The 21439-nt window shown below is 44.6% G+C and overlaps 1 protein-coding gene across 21 annotated transcripts in view; it reads left to right on the top strand.

The window, feature by feature from the left end:
* The first annotated feature begins 2075 nt into the window (after positions 1-2075).
* Positions 2076-21439, top strand: part of PPIP5K1 (diphosphoinositol pentakisphosphate kinase 1) — a 45937-nt gene continuing 26573 nt past the window's right edge. For 7 of the 21 annotated variants that reach the window (XM_077880846.1, XM_077880842.1, XM_077880848.1 and 4 more), the window contains exons 1-25: positions 2108-2176; positions 5636-5731; positions 6010-6184; positions 7007-7202; positions 7637-7727; positions 7954-8039; positions 8377-8531; positions 8664-8765; positions 9210-9371; positions 9485-9606; positions 10704-10805; positions 11256-11342; positions 11471-11546; positions 11685-11794; positions 11880-11962; positions 12118-12249; positions 12414-12535; positions 12829-13011; positions 16803-16944; positions 17131-17354; positions 17624-17751; positions 17961-18075; positions 18245-18352; positions 18981-19097; positions 19253-19417. In XM_077880846.1, coding sequence (XP_077736972.1) covers positions 6038-6184; positions 7007-7202; positions 7637-7727; positions 7954-8039; positions 8377-8531; positions 8664-8765; positions 9210-9371; positions 9485-9606; positions 10704-10805; positions 11256-11342; positions 11471-11546; positions 11685-11794; positions 11880-11962; positions 12118-12249; positions 12414-12535; positions 12829-13011; positions 16803-16944; positions 17131-17354; positions 17624-17751; positions 17961-18075; positions 18245-18352; positions 18981-19097; positions 19253-19417 — 2955 coding nt within the window. In that variant the 5' untranslated portion in view covers positions 2108-2176; positions 5636-5731; positions 6010-6037. Of the gene's footprint in view, positions 2177-2285; positions 2434-5129; positions 5154-5635; positions 5732-6009; positions 6185-7006; positions 7203-7636; positions 7728-7953; positions 8040-8376; positions 8532-8660; positions 8766-9168; positions 9372-9484; positions 9607-10703; positions 10806-11255; positions 11343-11470; positions 11547-11684; positions 11795-11879; positions 11963-12117; positions 12250-12413; positions 12536-12828; positions 13012-16802; positions 16945-17130; positions 17355-17623; positions 17752-17960; positions 18076-18244; positions 18353-18980; positions 19098-19252; positions 19418-21439 lie in introns of those variants that run through there. The other 14 variants (XM_077880850.1, XM_077880847.1, XM_077880844.1 and 11 more) reach the window with 8 other exon arrangements.

The raw sequence follows: 21439 nt of genomic DNA, 5'->3' as shown, positions 1-21439 counted from the left end.
TATAGGAATGGGACAGGCAGGCACAGGTCTCCAACCACCACAAGTGTTGCCTCTCTTGGCTCCCTAATGCTGTTTAATCCAGAATGTAAGGCGGAGTGGTGTTCAAGGGCATAAGGTTGCCAGGGAATCTCTGCCTTCCTACTGGTCCTCTGTCCTCTCTCCTCACAAGGTGTGTATTCAGAATTGAGAGGGTGTGTACCCAGACCTCAAAATGTGACTTAGGTGTGACTTGACCTTTGTCCTGGCAGGAAAGAGAATGAATACTGGAGCCAATATAGAGATAGATGTGGGACTTCAGTATAGAAAGTCAGTTAAGGTGGGGTAGGCATGGTGGTGTTAGTTCCTTTTCTCAGCTGTCTTGGCATACCCACAAGATAGTAAGATACTTGGAAATCTTATTTGAGAAAGAGAAATTCCCTTCACATTGTTCTCTGGCCCCACTGATGAGACCCCACTCCTCTACTCCTATACTTTGTGGGTATCCTTAAGAGCCATCCACCTCTCTTCTGTGTCTGTCACTTAATTCCTTCTTCTGGTAGGAGAGCAATTATCAAAGGATAGAGTTCTGTAGTTAAAGTCCCTTTTGGGGAGATAGAAAATGTTACCCCTGGGCTCGTTGTCTAAGTTAAGGAGTAGTTATGAGGAAGCAAATATAATTACTTGGAATGGTATATATCTACCCAGATAAAGAAGGAAGATAATCTTCCAGAGCAGTAGGGTTGTTATTTGTTTGAGAGGGTGGTTACTAAGATTAAAGAGGTAGGAAACGAGAAGAGAGAATTACAGAAGGAAAAATAAGACTTGCCCAGAGGACTAGAGAAAGCATTCAAGTTTGGAGACTAGCTGTCCAAATTTGAATACTAGCTCTGCTGAGAAAAGACATGTATGTGTGTACTTTTCTTATTCTGTGAGCATCTAACAGCCACATGATGTATTAATGCTCACTTTAAAAAATTATCCCACGGCACGCAAGAAGTAATACATGTATTTGACTTCTTTAATGATAATGATATCAATACTGTTTAGCATTTATAAAGTGCTTTATAATTATAAGGAACTCTAGTATGTGTAATTTTATTGAATTGGATTGTTCCAGTGGATGACCAGGGACTGAGCCTACATTTTTCAGGGGGGTGAGAAGACAAGTTAGTAACTTGTTTGAAGGGCTGGAGTGGTGGAGAGGACATGAGCCTGAGCAGAACTAGGGAGGATTCTATTTCCCTTAGGGATGGATGGTCCTTAGAATCATCTCTATCTCATTCAGGATGCCTTGGGGTCAATATAATGATGCACCTGACTGAAAAAGTGGTGTGATCCCTAAGGTTGCAGAGAAGAAACAGGGAATTTGGGATTGTCTTGACCAGGGAAACCCCAAGTAAGGATGAAAAGATAAGAATAAAAATGCGAAGAAAACAAAATGCTTTCATATAACCAGTACCGTATGATTAGATTTTTAAATCACTCTTACAGCTGAGGAAATGGAGGCTGAGGGAAGTTCAGTGACTTGTCCAAAGCTACACAGCTATGAAAGGCAAGGCCAGGATTCAAACCTAGATTTGTCTGGTTCCAAGGCTGCAGGGATTAAGACCACGCCCACTGTGGAGATGGGAACCGCCCTGTCCAGTCTTCCAAGTCCATCTTTTCTTGACTCCGCCATAAATAAGTCTCTTTGTTCCTTCCCTTAACTTTCTGATTTGTTTTTCTCTTTGTCCCTTTTTGTCTCCAGTCTACCTGTAACGCCTCTACATCTGTTAACACTTTCAATCTACATTTATTGGCTCCCTAAGCAGGTCATACTCCTTTTGTTTCAAAAAGCAAACGGAAAACCTGGTTTTGGTCTCAAGGACGTGCAGTGGCACGTACCTCGTACCTCTTTCTCTGCATCTTGCTTGTTCCCTGCTCTTGGTCTCCCTGGGAAGTCTCTGTCTAAACCAAGCATCTGGGCCGTGCCGACGCAGCCAGGAATTGGAGGAAGGGGAGCATCAGGTTGCACTCCCGCCCCACAGCCACTAGAGGCCACCCTCCTCCACGCAGAAGTGCGGGCCAACGCAGCCTGACTCTGTTGCCGGTGCGCGCCCTCCGCTGATTGGTGACAGCTCGGGGAAGCCGCGCGTTGATTGGGTGGCTGTCAGGGGTCGCTGACGGCAGGTTCGGCTGCGCGAGCGCAGGGAGGCGGGTGAGCGAGGGCCGGGGGCGGTGGGGGAGTGGCTGGGGGCTGGGGGCGGTATCCGCGGGGGTGGGCTGGGGGGTGCGGGCGCGGGGGTGCGGAGGGCCGCGGTCCGTGCCGGCTGCGGGCAGCCTGGGAAAGAGGCCCAGCGGGCAGGCCTCGGTGTCAGCGTAGGGAGAGTGAGGCGGGGGCGGGCGAAGGCTGGTGGAGCCGCCTCGGGGCGCGGTGTCGGTGGCCGGGAGCCGCGTGAGGACCGGCGCCGAGGGGTCCGCGGGAGCCGGGAGCGGGGCGAGGGTTTGCGGGAGGAGGAGGGCGCCCTGCGTGCGGCGCGGGTCTGGGTGAGGAGGGGGGCGGGTCGCTGCGGGCCGGCGGGGACCCCGGAGAGGGCCGGCGCGAGGACGCGGGGGTCTCAGGCGTTCGTTCCTCCTGGGGACCTTCGCGGGTTCCACGCAACTCTGTGGCCCAGCGTGGCGACTCGTCTGCGGGTGTGCAGGGTTTGTCTGATGCTGGGGGATCGCTGAGCGAGGGCATCAGTGGGATTGCTAACTGGATTAGTTGATCAGTGATGGGGGAGGGGGGGTGCCGGTGGAAAGTCATTTTAGCAAATCAGGGAAAGGAAGAAGTAGGAGTGGGTGGGTTGATGGAACAAGGGCATTAAGCACAATCCATCAGTGCCAGGATATGGGTGTGTAGGAGGTAAGCGTTGCATCCCAGGGAAGGAATTTAGGAAGAAGATGCAGGGGTTGGTGGCCTGAGAAGTTTTGCGACGCTGGACATATCCCTGCCTGCGCTGTATTGACGTTTCCCCTTCGCGGCTGATGGTGCCCTCCGCTGGGTGCCTGGCCATTAAGGAAATCAGAGGACTACTGCAGACAGCCCTGAATCCGAAGGGAGAAAGAAGTTACACAGTTTCCCTTCCCTTCCACCCCCCTCTTCAGATCCGATTTAACATAGGGGTTTCCCAGATTGCCCACCTGCCCCACCCTCTCTCCTTACCTATCTTCTCCCCGCCTCCGACCCTCCCTTTTCCCCCTTCCTTTTGCTTGGATTCAGGCCGGAGTTAGACTGCCCTTAGCCCTTTGTGGACTGTGAAGTTTTCTTTTGCTTTGTAACGAAGTATTGAGGGAGAGGGGGTTGCGGAGAAGGGCGCAGAAAACTGGGGAGTGGCTCTTGGGGTACCACATCAAGTCCCAGCCCTGCTCAGAGGTACATCTAAAGAAGTCCTGGCTTATTTCATGGCTCTTTCTGTCAGGCTTCTATCCTTGCTTTGGTAACTATGAATATAGGCCTTTCTGTCTCTCTTTAGCCCCTACTTGTGAACAGACTCTTCTTCTGCGTTCTATTACCATCCCCTGTTATAAAGTCATAATAGAATTTCAGGAAAATGACTGTATACATTCAGTAGAAAACCAGGAAGGACTTCATGCGCAAAACGGTGAAGGATTAGGAACCTTAGACATGAGCGAAAGCCCCTGCTTCGGATAAAGGATAAAGGGTGCAACGAAATTCTGCTTGTTTAAACTATATAGGGACGTCGGGGATGGCACAAATCATGGAAACTGGGTCAGGTCACTAAAAAGGAGCTCAAAGAAACAGCTTATTCATCAGGAGGGGGCAGTGTATGTATAAGATCTGTAGTAAACAACTGGAAATGTTAAGTAGAAGGAGCATGTTGTGGTTGACTAGTGGAGACAAGCAGAAGGTCATAAAGGTTAGCTGTAACTTTCTAATCAAAGCTGCAAATCCCACTTGGCAATGGCAGGGTTTAAAATAAAAATACAAAATAATTGTTGAAGACTATTTAAAAAGTCTGTAAGACTAAATCTATCTACTTAAGGTGTTTGTGCCTTTCATTAGAGTCATTGGTTATTATTTCTGAAAACTTTTGGAGAATGTGAAAAATTGTTCCTGGGTGACTCAATTTTATTTTATTTTTTTTGGGAGGGGGGAACAGCATACCCGTATCCCTGCAATTTAGTTTTAACAAATGTTGACCTTTTGTGTATTTGGTTCAGATATTTTAAAAGTTGAAATAAACAATACAGATAAGGGTTGTAAAGTTCCACTCAAATCCTTCTCAATTTCCACTTTCAGAGGTAACCACTATCTTGAATTTAGTGTCTCTCTTTCCAGTCCATATTTTTAGACTCCTACTAATTATGTATACAGTCACAAACATATATAATATTTTTAATTTATGCAAACCGAATTGTACTGCATGTGTATGTCTGCCGTTTGCATTTGGAAGCTGTTCATATTGTTACATCTTTGATTCATTTTTAAAAATTGCTGTTTATCATTTGTATCCACTCTACACTGTATCCATTCTACTTGTGACCTCTGAGTTTTCAGTTTTTCCCATTATCAGCAGTGAGATTATGAACATCTTTGCCCATGTCTTATTATGCAGGAGAGTTTTTTTACAGCAGAAATTCTCAGCCTCAGCACTACTGACATTTTGGACTGGGTAATTCTTTGTTGTGGGGGAGTATCCTATGAATTTAAAGCTGTTAAGCATTGTCCTCAGCCTCTACTCATCAGACACCAATAGCACCTTCCTAGCTGTGACAACCAAAAATGCTTCCTACCAAATGTCCCCTAACCAGCATAATCACAGTTAGGAACTATTACTGTAGGTGTATGTGTGCAGAAGTGGAACTACCAGATTGTTCTGATTCAAATGTAAGTCTTTAAGATAGTCTCATGGATTATGGATCTAGGCAGAATTTTTTCCTACTGTAGCTTCTGGTGTAAGGGCCCTTGACCTAGGCCAGACCTGGGTCTTTAGTACCAGGACATGGTAGAGAGAAAACATGGTAAAAGAGAAAAACCCATTTCAGTCTGAGAATGGGTTGGAGGCTATTGTATGGATGCCTGTATATACTTAACCTCCCAGTCAGCCCTGGACCTCTTTCCTTGACAGATTTTTCTGGACTTGGGCATCTGTCTTTTAAAGTGGAGCACGTGAGGGTGCCTGGGTGGCTCAGTTAAGTGTCTCCCTTTGGCTCAGGCTCAGGTGTGATCCCCGAATTGAGCCCCACATCTGGCTCCTGCTCAGGGGAGCTTACTTCTCCCTCTTTTTCTGCCCTTCACCCTCCCTTCATGCTCGCTCTCTCTCTCTCTCTCTCTCTCCCCCTCCCTCTCATGCTCTGTCTCCCTCTCAAATAAATCAATAAAATCTTTAAAAAAATGAAATGGAGCATGTGAAGGAGGGACAGGGCATAGAGAATTTTAATGTCCTGATATAATGCTTCGAACATAGGATGCTCTCAATAAATGGTTTTTGAGTTAATCCTTGGTAGGAATGAAGATGGGGTTAAGGTCAAAGGCAGTTGACCTCTCTCATTCTCTTTGACCTTGAATTAAATCCCTAAGTTCAACACTACTATGGGGAGATGGTGAAGGGATAGGAATATTTTGTAATGAATCCAAAACTGGAAATGTCACTCTAACCTTCTCTTCTGGTAGGAATCAACAGTAGCCTCCCATGAAGAACTGCCTTTTCTTCTTGCTGCTGGATTTAATGGTGTTTCCTGCTGGCAGAATCAGGGACATGCCAGCACTGTAAGGGTTAACCTTCTTATCCTCTCACCAGTCTCATGGTTGGGTATAGGGTGAGCAGAGGAAAAGGGAGACCTTGCTTTTTCTCTTAGGGATCTTTAGTCATGTCAAGTCATAGCCCACATGCTTCCTTTCCTATTGCTCTTTCTTACCACAGTTTTATTTCCTGTTTCCCCTAGTCTCCTTGTGGTTCCCTCTTTATTTTATGATACTCCACACCCAATTCCCACCCACTGCCATGGGGTTTGGATTCTGAACTAATGGGATGCCCTCCATTGCAGAGCGGGATGAGTGGGTACTCCGGCGGGGATGTGGTCATTGCCGGCCAGTGAGGGTGAGAGTGCCACAGCCCACTTCTTCCTTGGAGCTGGAGATGAGGGGCTGGGCACCCGTGGAATAGGCATGAGGACAGAAGAGAGTGACAACGAGCTCCTTGAGGATGAGGAGGATGAAGTGGTAAGACTAAGAAAATGATGTAACTTGGTGTTGGGACCCCTTTCATAGAGAGTTGAGATTCCTTTGGCTAGAGATACTTCTCTGCTCTTTGCAAATTCATAGATTCTTTGTCATAAACAGGCCCCATCCTAAGTGGAGAGGCAGTAGAGATTGGTTAGATTACTTCTCTTTGAATCCCCTGCCATTACGCCCTCCTCCAGTTGTGTCATGGTTATTGGTTCTCTGGCTCTTCTAACTGAGCACACATTTCCTACTGTGGAAAGGCACTTTTTAGGCAATAGGGATCTTTATACACACTCTGTTCTAGACCTAAGTTAGGAGACAGCATTTACCCCATAGGTCCAAAGTCTTGGCAAGAAACTGTGCCCAAGGGGATCCCTGGGTGGCTCAGCAGTTTAGCACCTGCCTTCGGCCCAGGGTGTGATCCTGGAGACCTGGGATCGAGTCCCACGTCGGGCTCCCTGCATGGAGCCTGCTTTTCCCTCTGCCTGTGTCTCTGCCTGTGTCTCTCTCTCTCTCTCTCTCTCTCGAATAAATAAATGAAAGAAAGAAAGAAAGAAAGAAAGAAAGAAAGAAAGAAAGAAAGAAAGAAAGAAAGAAAAGGAAAGGAAAGGAGGAAGGAAGGAAGGAAGGAAGGAAGGAAGGAAGGAAGGAAGGAAGGAAGGAAAGAAAGAAAGAAAGAAAGAAAGAAAGAAAGAAAGAAAGAAAGAAAGAAAGAAAGAAAGAAAGAAACTATGCCCAAAGGAGATGAGACAGTGTTCCCTCATAGGGATGGTCTTGGTTGGAAGTTCCTAAGTTCCTGATAGCACTTCTTCTCTATAGCCTCCTGAACCTCAGATCATTGTTGGCATCTGTGCCATGACCAAGAAATCCAAGTCCAAGCCAATGACCCAAATCCTAGAGCGACTCTGCAGATTTGACTACCTAACGGTTATCATTCTGGGAGAAGATGTGATCCTCAACGAGCCTGTGGAAAACTGGCCATCTTGCCACTGCCTCATCTCTTTCCACTCCAAAGGTTGGAGTCTATGAAGGAAAATGGGAGGGAACGGAGTTGGGAATGCTGGACTGGCAGATGAAGTTCTTACTGTCAAATAGTACAGAGGTCATCAGCTCTTCCTGATACATTGGAGAACAGAAGGGTGAAGAGGGGTTTGCTTTCCCTGTATCATGGAAGAGTTGCTGGTGGTAGTTTAAAGTCCATATTCAAACCTCAGGCTCTTAGGGTCTCTGACAGAATTGTGTGTCTCTGAAAGGACCCTAAGAATAATATCTTTTTCACTTTTTCCTGATGGATATTCTAGACTTGGGAAGTTGGGTAGAAGGATAAGCGATGGGTTGGATGGGTAGAGGAGCTAAGTGGCAACTTTAGCATTAATAATCTATTTCTCTTGCTGTTTTCTCTGTCTTTTTCACTTTTTTTCTTTGATCAATTTCCGTTCTCCATCTCAGGATTTCCTCTGGACAAAGCTGTTGCTTACTCCAAGCTTCGAAACCCATTTCTTATCAATGACCTGGCTATGCAGTATTACATCCAGGATAGGTATAGCTTTCTGTTGATTGGTGGGATGGGTAGCCCTGAGATCATGCCTGTTTAGAGAGCACGTTCTGGGAGGGGCAAAGTCAAACAAACATGCTTAATTTTTGCATCATACCCTCTTGAGTTCTGTGCCGTGATATCTACCAGTTCCTGAACAAATGAAATCCCTAGCCTCTTCCCTTGGTCTCCATCCCCCACCTCTCCCAGCTAATTTATTTGGGGGTGACAGGAGGGAGGTGTACCGGATCCTGCAGGAGGAGGGTATTGATCTGCCTCGATATGCTGTGCTCAACCGTGACCCCGCCCGGCCTGAAGGTGAGTACCTGGCTTTGTCCAGTCCTTCCCTGCCTTGCTTTCTGTCACTTAGCCCAGTTGTCCATCCTCTGGATATCTCCATGTACTACTTATCTAAGTGAGCCTTTCATTATTGGATTATGGATAGATTATGGATAGAACTATGGACCCTGAATAGTGCCTTGGACCTCTTACATAGATATTATTATATTTATATACCATATACATACTACTGTATCTATTACTAAGATATGGTCACAGAAATTTGGGGGTTATGGAGATTAAAACACAGAGAAATGGGACTTGGAAGTATTCTACAATTCTCAACCCTAGGAATGACCACATACCTGTCTTTCAGAGTGCAACCTGATAGAGGGTGAAGACCAGGTAGAGGTGAATGGAGCTGTCTTTCCCAAGCCCTTTGTGGAGAAGCCAGTGAGTGCAGAGGACCATAATGTTTACATCTACTACCCCAGTTCAGCTGGAGGAGGAAGTCAGCGCCTCTTCCGTAAGGTATGGGAAACATTTGAGCATTTGGGGAAGTCAGATAGGAAGAAGGACAAGAATGAGGTTGTGGGAAGGGAAGCTGGAGGATTTAGGGACAATGTGGAGGCAATATTTTTTTTCTTCTTTTTCTTCCTGAAGATTGGCAGCCGAAGCAGCGTTTACTCTCCTGAGAGCAGTGTCCGAAAGACAGGATCATACATCTATGAGGAGTTTATGCCAACAGATGGCACAGATGTCAAGGTTATGGTGGATATAGGAATTTAAGAAGTCATAAATGTCTGAGGGGGATGGGGTGCTTGGGAAGCAAATGGAAGTGTATGGAGAAAATCATAGAAAATGAAGTGTGAATGTGATTTGCTTTCATATTCAGGTGAAGTCAGTGAGAGAAGTAGACATTTACATTATAACTGTGAGAGCAAGGGCAAGGGTAATGTGGAAAATGCTATAATGTTGGTAACATTTTTTAATGAGGACTAGATAATAGATCTGGAGTCCCAAAGAGAAACCTTCATAAAGATATTTCGGTCAGGTTCAGTAAGAAATATATCGGTCTCTGTTTTTCGTCCTCAGGGTTGTTTTTGTTTTTGTTTTACTTTGAAACTAGCTTACAGACCTAGTGCTCATATTATCTTCTCATATGCAGGATGAGCGGTGGGCATACTCAGTGATGCTATGTACCTGCAGGTATATACAGTGGGGCCTGATTATGCCCATGCTGAAGCCAGAAAATCTCCAGCTCTGGATGGGAAGGTCGAACGAGACAGTGAAGGGAAAGAGATTCGATATCCAGTCATGCTGACCGCCATGGAAAAGCTGGTGGCCAGGAAAGTCTGTGTAGCTTTTAAGGTAGAAGAAGGCCTGTGGTGGGTGGTGCTGTGGAATGAGGGCAAGAGACAGGAGCAGGAGTCTGGGAAGAAAGAGTGGCTCTCTTGTTCTCATCTTGCCTCTTTCCACTGCAGCAAACAGTTTGTGGTTTTGACCTTCTTCGTGCCAATGGTCACTCCTTTGTGTGTGATGTCAATGGCTTCAGTTTTGTCAAGAATTCGATGAAATACTATGATGACTGTGCCAAGATTCTAGGGTAAGGGACACAATGGTCTGGACTAGGGAGAATGGGCTTAGAAAAGAGAGTTAGAAAGCTTTTGCTTAATTTTAAATATTGTAAAGAGTATTTAAGAGCAAAAAAGAAAAATAGAAAAAAGACTCCTTAGCCCTCTTACCTTCCTAACACTGTACTTCCCAGTTAAAACTGTTAACAGTTTTATACATACCAGTATGTCTTCTACCATATATAAACAAACTATATTTATTGTACTAAATGTGATTGATCATGCTGTAATACTGTTTTAAAACTTTTCTTTAAAAAAAATTCACCCCATGATGTTTAAAATGTGGAAAGAATGATGAATATGGTTAGTATTCCTGTATTCACTATCAATCTTTAAAAATAAAATATTAAAAAAAATAAAATAAAATATTAAGAATTGGGGTGCCTTGGTGGCTCAGTTGGTTAAGTGGCCGACTTTTGATTTCTGCTCAGGTCCTGGGATCGAGCCTGGCATCAGGCTCCGTGCTCAGTGGGGAGTCTGCTTGAGGATTCTCTCTCTCCTTCTTCCCCTGCCCCTCCCCCACTCACATTTTTTTTTTCTCTCTCTCTCTCTGTTTCTAAAATAAATAAATTAGTCTTTAAAAAGAAAATACTAGTTTGGACCCCTACCCATCCCTTGCTAATTACATCCCTTTCCCTCCCACCCAGAGATAACTACAATCCTTAATTTGGTGTTGTCATTCCCATGCATTTATTATTTTTTTTAAGATTTATTTATTTTAGAGAGAGTGCACTTAACAGAGTAGGGGAAGAGGGGCACAGGGAGAGAATCTCAAGCAGACTCCCCACTGAGCATGGAGCCCGAGGCGGGGCTCATTCTTGCAACCCATGAAATCATGACCTGAGCTGAAATTAAGAGTCAATACTTAACTAACTCAGCCACCCAGTCACCCCTATCCTTCCTGTGCATTTGTTAATACTTTTATTATGTCTGTGGGGGTGTTTTGGGGGCATGTTTTTAGACTTTATATAATACATTCTTCTACAACTTGCTAGTTTCTGGAGCTTTATTCACATGTGTGGTTCTGGTTCATTTATTTTCATACAGTTCTTCATGTTTCTCCTTCTAGGAACACCATTATGCGGGAGCTTGCTCCGCAGTTTCAGATCCCATGGTCTATCCCCACAGAGGCTGAGGACATTCCCATCGTCCCTACCACATCTGGCACTATGTGAGCAAAAGTATAAAATCTGGAGTAACCTGGAACACCTGGGTGGCTCAGCAGTTGAGCACCTGCCGTTGGCCCAGGGCGTGATCCTGGAGTGCCGTGATTGAGTCCCACATCGGGCTCCCTGCATGGAACCTGCTTCTCTCTCTGCTTCTCTCTCTGCCTATGTCTCTGCCTCTGTGTGTGTGTGTGTGTGTGTGTGTCTCATGAATAAATAAATAAAATATTTTAAAAAAATCTGGAGTAACCTACTTAAGGCACCTGAGTCAGACCGGTGGTTTCCGACTGTATACCATCTGACTAGTGGAGCCTTTTCTAGGTATTTTCCTAATCCCTACCTATACACCTAATCTCAGGTAGTTTTTCCTCTGTTGTTTACATTTACATGTCAAGTAGGATGAACAATGGGAGATGATGTGGGAGGAGGGGCTCTAACAACATTCCCTGTCTTAGGATGGAACTTCGTTGTGTCATTGCAATTATCCGTCATGGGGATCGTACCCCCAAGCAGAAAATGAAGATGGAGGTGACACATCCAAGGTAGGAAGAATGTCTTAATTTAGACAAATAGGTTTTTGTAAGGGAGTTGGGGTGGAGCAGCTCCCCAAGGCTTTAACTGACTTTTTCCTTAATTCTTTTCCTTAAGAAGCTTTTCCTTAATTCTTCAGGTTCTTCAGTCTATTTGAAAAACATGGTGGCTACAAGACGGGTAAATTAAAACTGAAGCGGCCTGAGCAACTACAGGTAAGGTGGTGAATCTGGCTGGGAAGAGCAGTGCTGTGGGAAAGACAGAGGGTATGGGATTGGGGTCCTTTGTGAGAGACCAGGATGAAAAGGTAACTTGCTTGTCCTGCTGCATGGATATTCTGTTATTTCCTCTAGGAGGTGCTGGACATCACAAGGCTGTTATTGGCTGAATTGGAGAAAGAACCAGGTGGTGAAATCGAGGAGAAGACTGGAAAACTAGAGCAGCTGAAGTCTGTGCTGGAGATGTGAGAAAGGGGATAGGAAAGGGGAGTCAATGACAGTGAGAACTGGGTGCTGGGATACAAAGTAAACTGTGAGTTTATCCTGCAGGTATGGTCATTTCTCAGGCATCAACCGGAAGGTACAGTTGACTTACTACCCTCATGGAGTAAAGGCTACTAATGAGGGACAAGGTAAGATATAATACCCCTTCCCATTACCACTCAAGTCTCTTATTCTTAAAATGACTTCTGCCTCAAGTCACCTTTCTGGGCTCCTCAGAAGACATTTAGTTGTCTCCACTATTTTCCTTAGATCTAGACCTATTCACTGCCCCTTATTTCTGCAGATCCACAGCGGGAGGCCCTGGCCCCATCTCTGTTGCTGGTACTGAAGTGGGGTGGAGAACTGACTCCTGCTGGCCGTGTTCAGGCTGAGGAGCTTGGGCGAGCTTTTCGCTGCATGTACCCTGGAGGACAGGGTGAGTATTTGGTGGGGGTAAATAGCAGGGCTTAGATAAGATGATTAGAGAATAAGTTGGGGAAATAGACAGAGGCAATGGGGAAGTTAATGGGAGAAAGAGCATTTTTTCTTCCATGTGGGTATTTATAGTAGACCATTCCTGGTCCTCTGCTTTACCCCCAGGTGACTATGCTGGCTTCCCTGGTTGTGGGCTGCTTCGTCTCCATAGCACTTTCCGCCATGATCTCAAGATTTATGCCTCTGATGAGGGCCGTGTCCAGATGACTGCTGCTGCCTTTGCCAAGGTGCACACTTAACAGTTCTCCCACAGTCCCACCTTCTCTACCTAATGTAGAGAAGCTGAGAATTTAGAGAACTAGTTGGGAAATGTCAGGATGTTTATGTGCTGACTTAGAGAAGTTTCTGCTTGTATGTGACTCATTCTATACAACTGAGAATGAGCTGAGAATAATTAGTCGTGTTAGGCCCCTTGACATATACCTCTCCTTTCCAAGCCAGCTCTCCTTTGATCTCTGGAACCAGGCCTACAGGTAGTAGACTGGAAGGAAAACTAATAGATTTTGTGCTTCCCCTCCAGGGCCTTCTGGCTCTAGAAGGAGAGCTAACACCTATTTTGGTACAAATGGTGAAGAGTGCCAACATGAATGGGCTCCTGGATAGTGATGGCGATTCCTTGAGCAGTTGCCAGCATCGAGTGAAGGCTCGACTACACCATATTTTGCAGCAGGATGCACCTTTTTGTCCTGAGGATTATGATCAGGTCAGGCTCTCCCTATTTTTGTGCCCAATATACCCCTATCCCAAAGTCCTAGAATCCTAAGTAAGAGTGATCAATAATGGTACTTACCGTGTGATAGGCACTGCTTTCCATGGTTTCCATACATTATCTCACTTAATCCTTACTCTTTGAAGTAAGTATGGGTATACAATCTCTTATCCACAATTTCAAAAACAAAAAAGATTTGGCACCAAGATTCATTTGGTAGCAAAACCTGACATAAGATGGTTTCTAATTCTTATTTATTTTGTTTAGTGTAAATGGTCATATTGTGCTGCAGAAATATAAATGCATTTAGTTATGCCCTAAGCCCTGTTGGAGATAGTATACAACATGTGGCATATGCACTATATTAACTTCCTAAAGTCTGAAAAATTCCCAGTTCCAAAACCCACTTCGTCCCAAGGATTCTGAAAGAAATAATGTTTCAGTTATTACTGATACATAAAAAATCTGCCCCCAAACTCAGTAACTTAAAGAACAACATTGACTCTATTGTCTTACATATAGTTCTAGGCTCAGCTGGTCTTGGTTGGGGTATCTCCTAAAATTCTCCAGATATTGGCCAGGTTTGGGAGCTGAAACCATCTGATGGCTCGACTGGGTTGCTGAGATGGCTGAGCTTTCTCCCTCTTTTTGTTTTCCCTAGTCTTTAGAGCATCTCCTCTCTGCATGTTTTCTCCATGTGGTTTCTCTAGCATGGTAGCCAGACTTCTTAAATGGTAGTTTGAGACACTCCAAAAGTTAGAAGCCTCCAAGCTGTTTTATTTTTTTTTAAGATTTTTAAAATTTAATTATTATTTTTATTTTTCTTTTTTAATTTTTAAATTTATTTATGATAGTCACACAGAGAGAGAGAGAGGCAGAGACACAGGCAGAGGGAGAAGCAGGCTCCATGCACCGGGAGCCTGACGTGGGATTCCATCCCGGGTCTCCAGAATTGCGCCCTTGGCCAAAGGCAGGCGCCAAACTGCTGCGCCACCCAGGGATCCCTAATTATTATTTTTAAATTAGCTTATTTATTTTAGAGAGAGCACGCACATGTGCATGCGCTTCAGGGGAGGGGCAGGGGGAAATGGAGAATCTTTTAAGTAGACTGTGCTGAGCATGGAGCTCAACACGGTGCTCGATCTCACCACCCTGAGATCATGATCTAGCCAAAATCAAGAATTTCATACTTAACCAACTGCACCACCAAGGAGCCCCTATTTTTATGTCTCATGGTTGGGTTGTGATCCCGTGGTGGTGAGATTGAGCCCCATGTCAAGGAGTCTACTTTGAGATTCTCTCTCCCTTTCCATCTGCGCACCTGCTTGTGTGCACACACTCTCTCTCTCTCAAAATATATAAAAATATTTTATTTTTAAGTAATCTCTACACCAAATGCGGGGCTCAAACTCATAACCCTGAAAGCAAGAGTTGCATGCTCCACCAACTGAGCCAGCCAGGTGCCCCCTTCCAAGCTCTTTTAAAGTGTAGACCCAGAGTTAGTTAATACAACATAATTTTGTGGTCTTGTTGTTATTTATTGGTTAAGCAGTCACAGGGCCAGTGCAGATTCTAGGCAAGGGGAAGATGACAAAGAATTAATGGTCATATTTAATTCACCATGAGAACTCTGGACTTGTACTACTTTTCTCCCATTTTACAGATGAGAAAACCTAGGCTCAGAAGAATTTAAGCAACCTTTCTAAGGTCACCCAGCTAGTATGAACCCAAATTGTCTAACCTGAGAGCCCAAGCTGTTAGCCACTACAGTGCAGTGCCTCATAGTATTAATTGTGGTGGGTGCCACAACCCAATGTCATCTTTTTTTCTGTGTATCGAGGCCATGACTGACTGGAGATCATATGTCAGACAGTGATTTTGTACTATCTTACCACTGATAGCTCATTTCTGATGAATTCTTTTTTAAGAAAAAAAGTTTTTAAAATCATAGTACCACGTGAATCTTTTTAAAAAGATTTTTAAAATTATTATTATAAAGTAGTCTCTACACCCAACATGGGGCTTAAACTCACAACCTCGAGATCAAGAGTTGCATGCTTTACTGACTGAGCCAGTGAGGTGCCTCCCCACTTGAACCATGTATACTTAAAAGTGTACAGTTCAGTGGCATTTTATTCAAAGTATCATGTAACCATTTCTGATAGGTTCTTCAATGAGCTAAGTAGCTGTGCATATTACCTGGAGAATGGCATTTTTTGTGTTTTTCTCTGAGCAAGACTTGATAGGGGTAGGACCTTGCTCTCTTATGTTCCAATCCATTGCTCAATGTCAAATTCAAAAAGTTAAAGCACTTTTTTTTCTTCCTTGCTTCTTTTTGCTAGCAAAGACAGAACTTGTAAGGACTTAGGTCAGATGTGTGCATTCCACCCACAATCCTCTTTTCCTTTCCCCATTCTTCATTGACTCTCACTGTACTGAAAGCTTGAGCTGGAACCTAGCTCTGAGGCAGGACCTCTGCTCTAGGTCAAGGTAGCATTTTGTTAAGAGGAATAAGATTTTGTTATCTCTGTTGCCCAGTTGTGAAAACATTCTGTGGGGGTTTTGAAGGGCTTTGGTTTAATCTCTATTTCCCAACATTTTCTTTTCTTTTCTTTTCTTTTCTTTTCTTTTCTTTTCTTTTCTTTTCTTTTCTTTTCTTTTCTTTTCTTTTCTTTCTTTTCTTTCTTTTCTTTTCAAGAGAGAGAATGAGCATCCAAGTCAGGTGGGGGGATGGGTCAAAAGAGAGCAGAGTGAATCTCAAGCAGGTTCCATGCCCAGTGCAGAGCCCGACACTGGGCTTGATATCATGACTCTGAGATCATAACCTGAGCTGAATTCAAGAGTCTTAACTGACTGAGCCACTCAGGTACCCCTCCTCAGTAGTTTCCATATGTATTTTTATTTATTTTATTTATTTATTTTTTAAAGATTGTATCTATTTATTCACGAGATACAGAGAGAAAGGCAGAGACCTAGACAGAGGAAGAAGCAGGCTCCCTGCAGGGAGCCTGATTAGGTACTCAATCCCCAGACCTGGGATCACGCCTTGAGCGGCAGGCAGATGCTCAACCACTGAGCCATGCAGGTGTCCCTGTTTTATTTTTTTTAAGATTTCATTTATTTGAGAGAAAAGAGAGAGAGCGAGAGCAAGAGTACATGAATGGGGAGAGGAAGAGAGAAAATCCCAGGCAGGCTTCATGCCCAGCTCAGAGCCCAATGAGAAGCTCGATTTCACCACCCTGAGACCATGACCCGACCCCAAACCAGGAGTTGGATGCTCAACTGACTGAGCCACCCAGGTGCTCTGACCTAGGTTCTTTTATTGGGGTGGGGGGAGTGCTTGGGTGGCTTGGTCAGTTAAGCATATGACTCTTGATTTTAGCTCAGGTCATGATCTCAGTATTTTGAGATTGAGTCCTGTGTCGGACTCTGTGCTGGACACAGAGCCTGCTTAAGATTCTCTCCCTCTGCCTCTTCCCCACCCTCTCTCTCCCTCTCTTTAAAAAAAAAAAAAAAAAAAAAAAAAAAAAAAGAAAGAAAGAAAGAAAGAACCTAGGTTTTATTTCCTCTGGATTCCAGGACTTTGACCCTCAATCCTTCTTAGATGACTATGTGTTAAAGCAGTACCCTCATCCTAGAACTGATAGGAGCTATAGCCTAAGAATCCTTATTGGAGTGAGCCTACAAACAGATTTTACTTGCAGATAGAATCTGTATTTAGCTCACACGATTCTGGGCAATTGGCATGGAGCCTATCTTGCTTTTCATCTCTCTGTTCCTTATAGCTGGCTCCCACTGGAAGCACTTCCCTCCTAAACTCCATGGCTGTCATCCAGAATCCCGTGAAAGTCTGTGATCAGGTATTTGCCCTGATTGAAAACCTCACTCATCAGATCCGGGAACGGATGCAGGACCCCAAGTCTGTAGGTGGGTATGAATAGTACTATCTTCCCTTCAAGGTTTCAAGTATGGATGAGTTCCTTAGGTGCTCCTGTGTTCTCTCCTAAGTGTCTGAGGCAGGTGTTCTCATTCCTGATTCTACTTCAGATTTGTTAGAATCTTTTGTGAGAGATCAAATCTTTGGTTCTTTCTGACTGTGCATCTTCCTTCCAGACCTGCAACTCTACCATAGTGAGACACTAGAGCTCATGCTACAGCGTTGGAGCAAACTAGAGCGTGACTTTCGACAGAAGAGTGGGCGCTATGATATCAGTAAGATCCCTGATATCTATGACTGTGTCAAGTATGATGTGCAGCACAATGGGAGTCTGGGACTTCAAGGCACAGCAGAGTTGCTACGTCTCTCTAAAGCATTGGCTGATGTGGTCATTCCCCAGGTGTGTCTTATAGCCTAGGGATATGGGCACTGGGAGAGGAAGGGGAAAAAAGCAGGAAAGAGGGCTGGTGTGGGAACCAGGGGAAGGAAACTTAGACAAAGAATTAGTTGAGTTGCTATAATTCTCAGGCTCCACTCTGGCTCTGTTTAAGTGTAAAAGAAACCCTAGACCTGAGGTGGAAAGAAACATCATCATCTTGGGCCTAGGAGTATGAGGCAAGAGGGAAACAAGATTCACTGAGGTACTTATCCCTGGCCTGTGGCTCCTAGGAGTACGGGATCAGTCGGGAGGAGAAACTGGAAATTGCTGTGGGCTTCTGTCTTCCACTGTTGCGGAAAATACTACTTGACCTGCAGAGAACCCACGAGGATGAGTCTGTCAACAAGCTGCATCCCCTGTGAGGGAGGGATGGGAGGGGTGCTGGATGGAGGGAGGGACATGTCAGGGAGCCCTTGGGGGAATTCAGGCTGGGACAGCCTGGGGAACTGAGAATAGAAGGGATCCTTGGGTGGAAAGGAGAGAAGTGTTTGAGATGGGAGGAAGGAGTTTGTGGAGGGGTGGGAAGAGGATTATGTGACAATGTGAATAACTTAGCTCTTATCTCAGGTACTCCCGAGGGGTGCTCTCCCCAGGCCGCCATGTTCGAACACGTCTCTATTTCACCAGTGAAAGCCATGTCCACTCCCTACTCAGTGTCTTCCGTTATGGGGGACTTCTTGATGTAAGGATATTTCTTCCTTCAACCTATAAATGTTTTTTCCCCAGCATTCTTTTATTCTTCTCCTCATGTTTCTTTTTTACTGCAAGCTTTCTGTATTCTCTTGGTCTCCCTGCCCCTTCCCTGACTCCCTTGTCTTTGGGCATTAACTTTCCTCTTCTGTGCTTGGTAGGAGACCCAGGATGCACAATGGCAGAGAGCTTTGGCTTATCTCAGTGCCATTTCAGAGCTCAACTATATGACCCAGATTGTCATCATGCTTTATGAGGACAACACACGGGTGAGGAGATAACAGGATTGGGTGAGGAGGGTACCTCTTCTTTCTCCTCCTTCCCGTTTTAGAAAGAAACTTTCATATCCTGGTAATTTGTAGAATACAGTTAGGTGTGATACTTAAGCATAGCATGTCACAGAGCATCCAGGAGGTTCCTACTGGAACAGAAAAAGTGTTTTAGGATGGTGTTGAGCCAGAGAGATACCATAGAACATAGCTCTGCATTAGGGAGGGTATAGAATTTGGGATGATGTTATAATGAGTCTTTTTCCCTCAAACATTGTTATACCTTTTCCATCTGGCTCCACAAAGATATCTTTAAGTGTACTGCTATATGTCGTGTAGCAAAGCTGAATTTCTGTGGGAGATGGATGGAAAGAATTGTGGAACTGGGGGTTAGAAGGTCATGTGCGGTGGTGGATCTCAAATGGTGGAGGCGAGGGAATGAGGATCCTTTACCACTAGACTATAGTTAAGGGGAAGCTATAATAGTTTAGCCCCAGAGCGGCATAAAATACTTAAATCTCAGCCCTGGGATGATGTATCCTCTTGAGTTCCCCTCTATTGTCCCTGCATGGTCTTCTACCACCATATCCAACTTTTCCCATTGCCGCTTCATGTTGATGTCCCATAGGATCCCTTATCAGAGGAGCGGTTCCATGTGGAGCTACACTTTAGCCCTGGAGTGAAAGGTGTTGAGGAAGAAGGCAGTGCCCCAACTGGCTGTGGATTCCGTCCAGCTTCTTCTGAGGTGGGTCTGAGTGCTGGAATTTCAGATTAGAGGATTTAGGATCCAAGTGATGGGAAACTTAGAAGTGGTATAGGGAGGTAAAAGGATTGGGGAGTCTGGGATTAGGAGGCTGGAGGCCATTAACACCTTTCTGATCTGTGCCTGTTTTTGGGTAGAATGAAGAGATGAAAACAGACCAAGGCAGCATGGAGAACCTGTGCCCAGGGAAGGCATCAGATGAACCAGACCGGGCATTGCAGACTTCACCCCAGCCCCTTGAGGGCCCTGGCCTCCCAAGGAGATCACCCCTCATTCGTAATCGGAAAGCTGGTTCCATGGAGGTAATGGGAGGGCTTGGGAGAAAGAAGTGGTGGAATTGCTCATAGAACAATATTCATGAATCCTCTGAATCCCCCTGGGGGATTCTTGGGACCTTAAGCAGAGTCCTTCTGTCCCTGGTGGATATGTTTTACTTAATTTCTCTTTCACAGCAGGTCTCCCAATAAAGCTCCTTTAAGCTGGTTCCTACTTCTGAGATTAAAGAGATACCAGTGAGAGATGCCTGAGAGTTAGGGTTTTAAGAGATGAGATTGGGGAGGAGGCCTCTGGATGAACTCGAAAAGGCTATTTTTAAAAAGGAAATATAGTGGAAACAACATGAACTCTGGGCTAAACTCCCAGTCCAACACTTAAAAGCTGTGTGACCTTGGACAGGTAACTTTTCCAAGCCTGTTTTTTTCATCTATGAAACACAAGCAATATCCCACATATAGATGCTCAGTAAACAGTAACTATAATATTAAAATGATTGTTATTAAGGACCAGACTCTTTCCATCTCTTTGTTGCCTTGGGTAAAAATTATAGCTCAGACAGGAGCAGTTACATGAAACTTTAATTTCATCCCTCTAGGGTTATCTGTACTCATCTCAGAAAGGGAAGCAAGTCTGGATGTCTTTCTGTCTTCCCTCTATTCTGATGAGGAGGTTTATTGGCCTGGGCTTATTTGTCTCTATTTTTGGAGTTTGTCTCTAGGCCTGGCTCTAGTTCTCTAGCCTAGAGGGAGGAACTGTAGTAGATGTTACATTGTGTCCAGCTAACTGTGCTGCTGTTTTTGTTCAGGTCTTTTTTCCTGGAAAGATTTTTTCCCTCTTTGGCTCAATGACACTCTTTTGACCCCATGATTTATCCCTGTCTCAGGGGCTCTGACTGTCTGACTTGGGTCCTGCTTTGACAAATAAATGTGTTCACCTGGCTCTGTACCAGCTCTCTGTCTTTTTTTTTGTTTTTTTTTTTAAAGATTTTATTTATTCAGGAGAGACACACACAGAGAGAGAGGCAGAGACGCAGGCAGAGGGAGAAGCAGGCTCCACACAGGGAGCCCGATGTGAGACTCAATCCCGGGTCTCCAGGATCAGGCCCTGGGCTGAAGGCGGCGCTAAACTGCTGAGCCATCTGGGCTGCCCCCAGCTCTCTGTCTTAAAGAAATTGTTCTTTCATTTTAGGACTATCTCAGAAGAATCTGTAACTAGCTTACATAGGTTCAGCCAAAGGTTTATAGTTCAGATTTTGGAGAAAGCTGAGAAGATAAACTGTACTTTGTTTTGGACTTATTCTTTTCTTCCTGATGATTTTACGGTAGGTTTGACATTATGAATACTCAGAGCTTCTTTAGGTGGGGTATGCATCATTTTCTCTTTAAGGTGTAAGTTAACTTGGTGTCCATAGTACACTAGTACCCTACAGACTCACATGGGTATAGATTAAATAGACAAGAATGACATACAATCTTCCATTAATAAACTGCTTCTCCACATCTAAATGTCTTCCCCATTCACATGGTCTGCCAGTGTCTCTAGTACTGTTGTGCTTAACTCTATTTTTCCTTCTGGTTTAATCAGTCAAGAGACAGGCAAAGCAGAGCTCTCTGTGTATCATCTCTCAGACTTTATGAGTTGGCTTTTTTTCTTTCAGGCCTATAGGAAGCTTCCTGTTGTAATCACATTCCTTCCTTTTAGTTTCTGGTGTTACTTATACCATGGCTCATCCAGGATGATGGTTGCCGAAAATATGCTCCTCAGCTTTGCAAGAAAATCTTCTCTCTACTCCTTGGTCACACAGCCTTTTAATATTAATATTTCCTTTCCTTATTCTATAGGTATAGGCGTTGGTATTCTTATTCTTATCAACTACAACCCTTCCTCCTATCCCTTCTTCTCTTGTCATCTCATATTTTTGGACAGTTTAAAATACAGAATCTGTGACCTTCATAGCAGCTGTGCCCTAGGTGATCATCCTCTTCAGGCCTATAACTAGCTCTGCCCAATGGGCACTGGGACTTTTGGGAGCCTGGGAGTTAAAGGAG

The sequence above is a fragment of the Canis aureus genome, chromosome 32 (genome assembly GCF_053574225.1).
Source record: "Canis aureus isolate CA01 chromosome 32, VMU_Caureus_v.1.0, whole genome shotgun sequence".
Taxonomy (NCBI): Eukaryota; Metazoa; Chordata; class Mammalia; order Carnivora; family Canidae; genus Canis; species Canis aureus.
The sequence above is the reverse complement of the archived record's forward strand: the minus strand, read 5'-3'. Positions and strand labels throughout refer to the sequence as shown.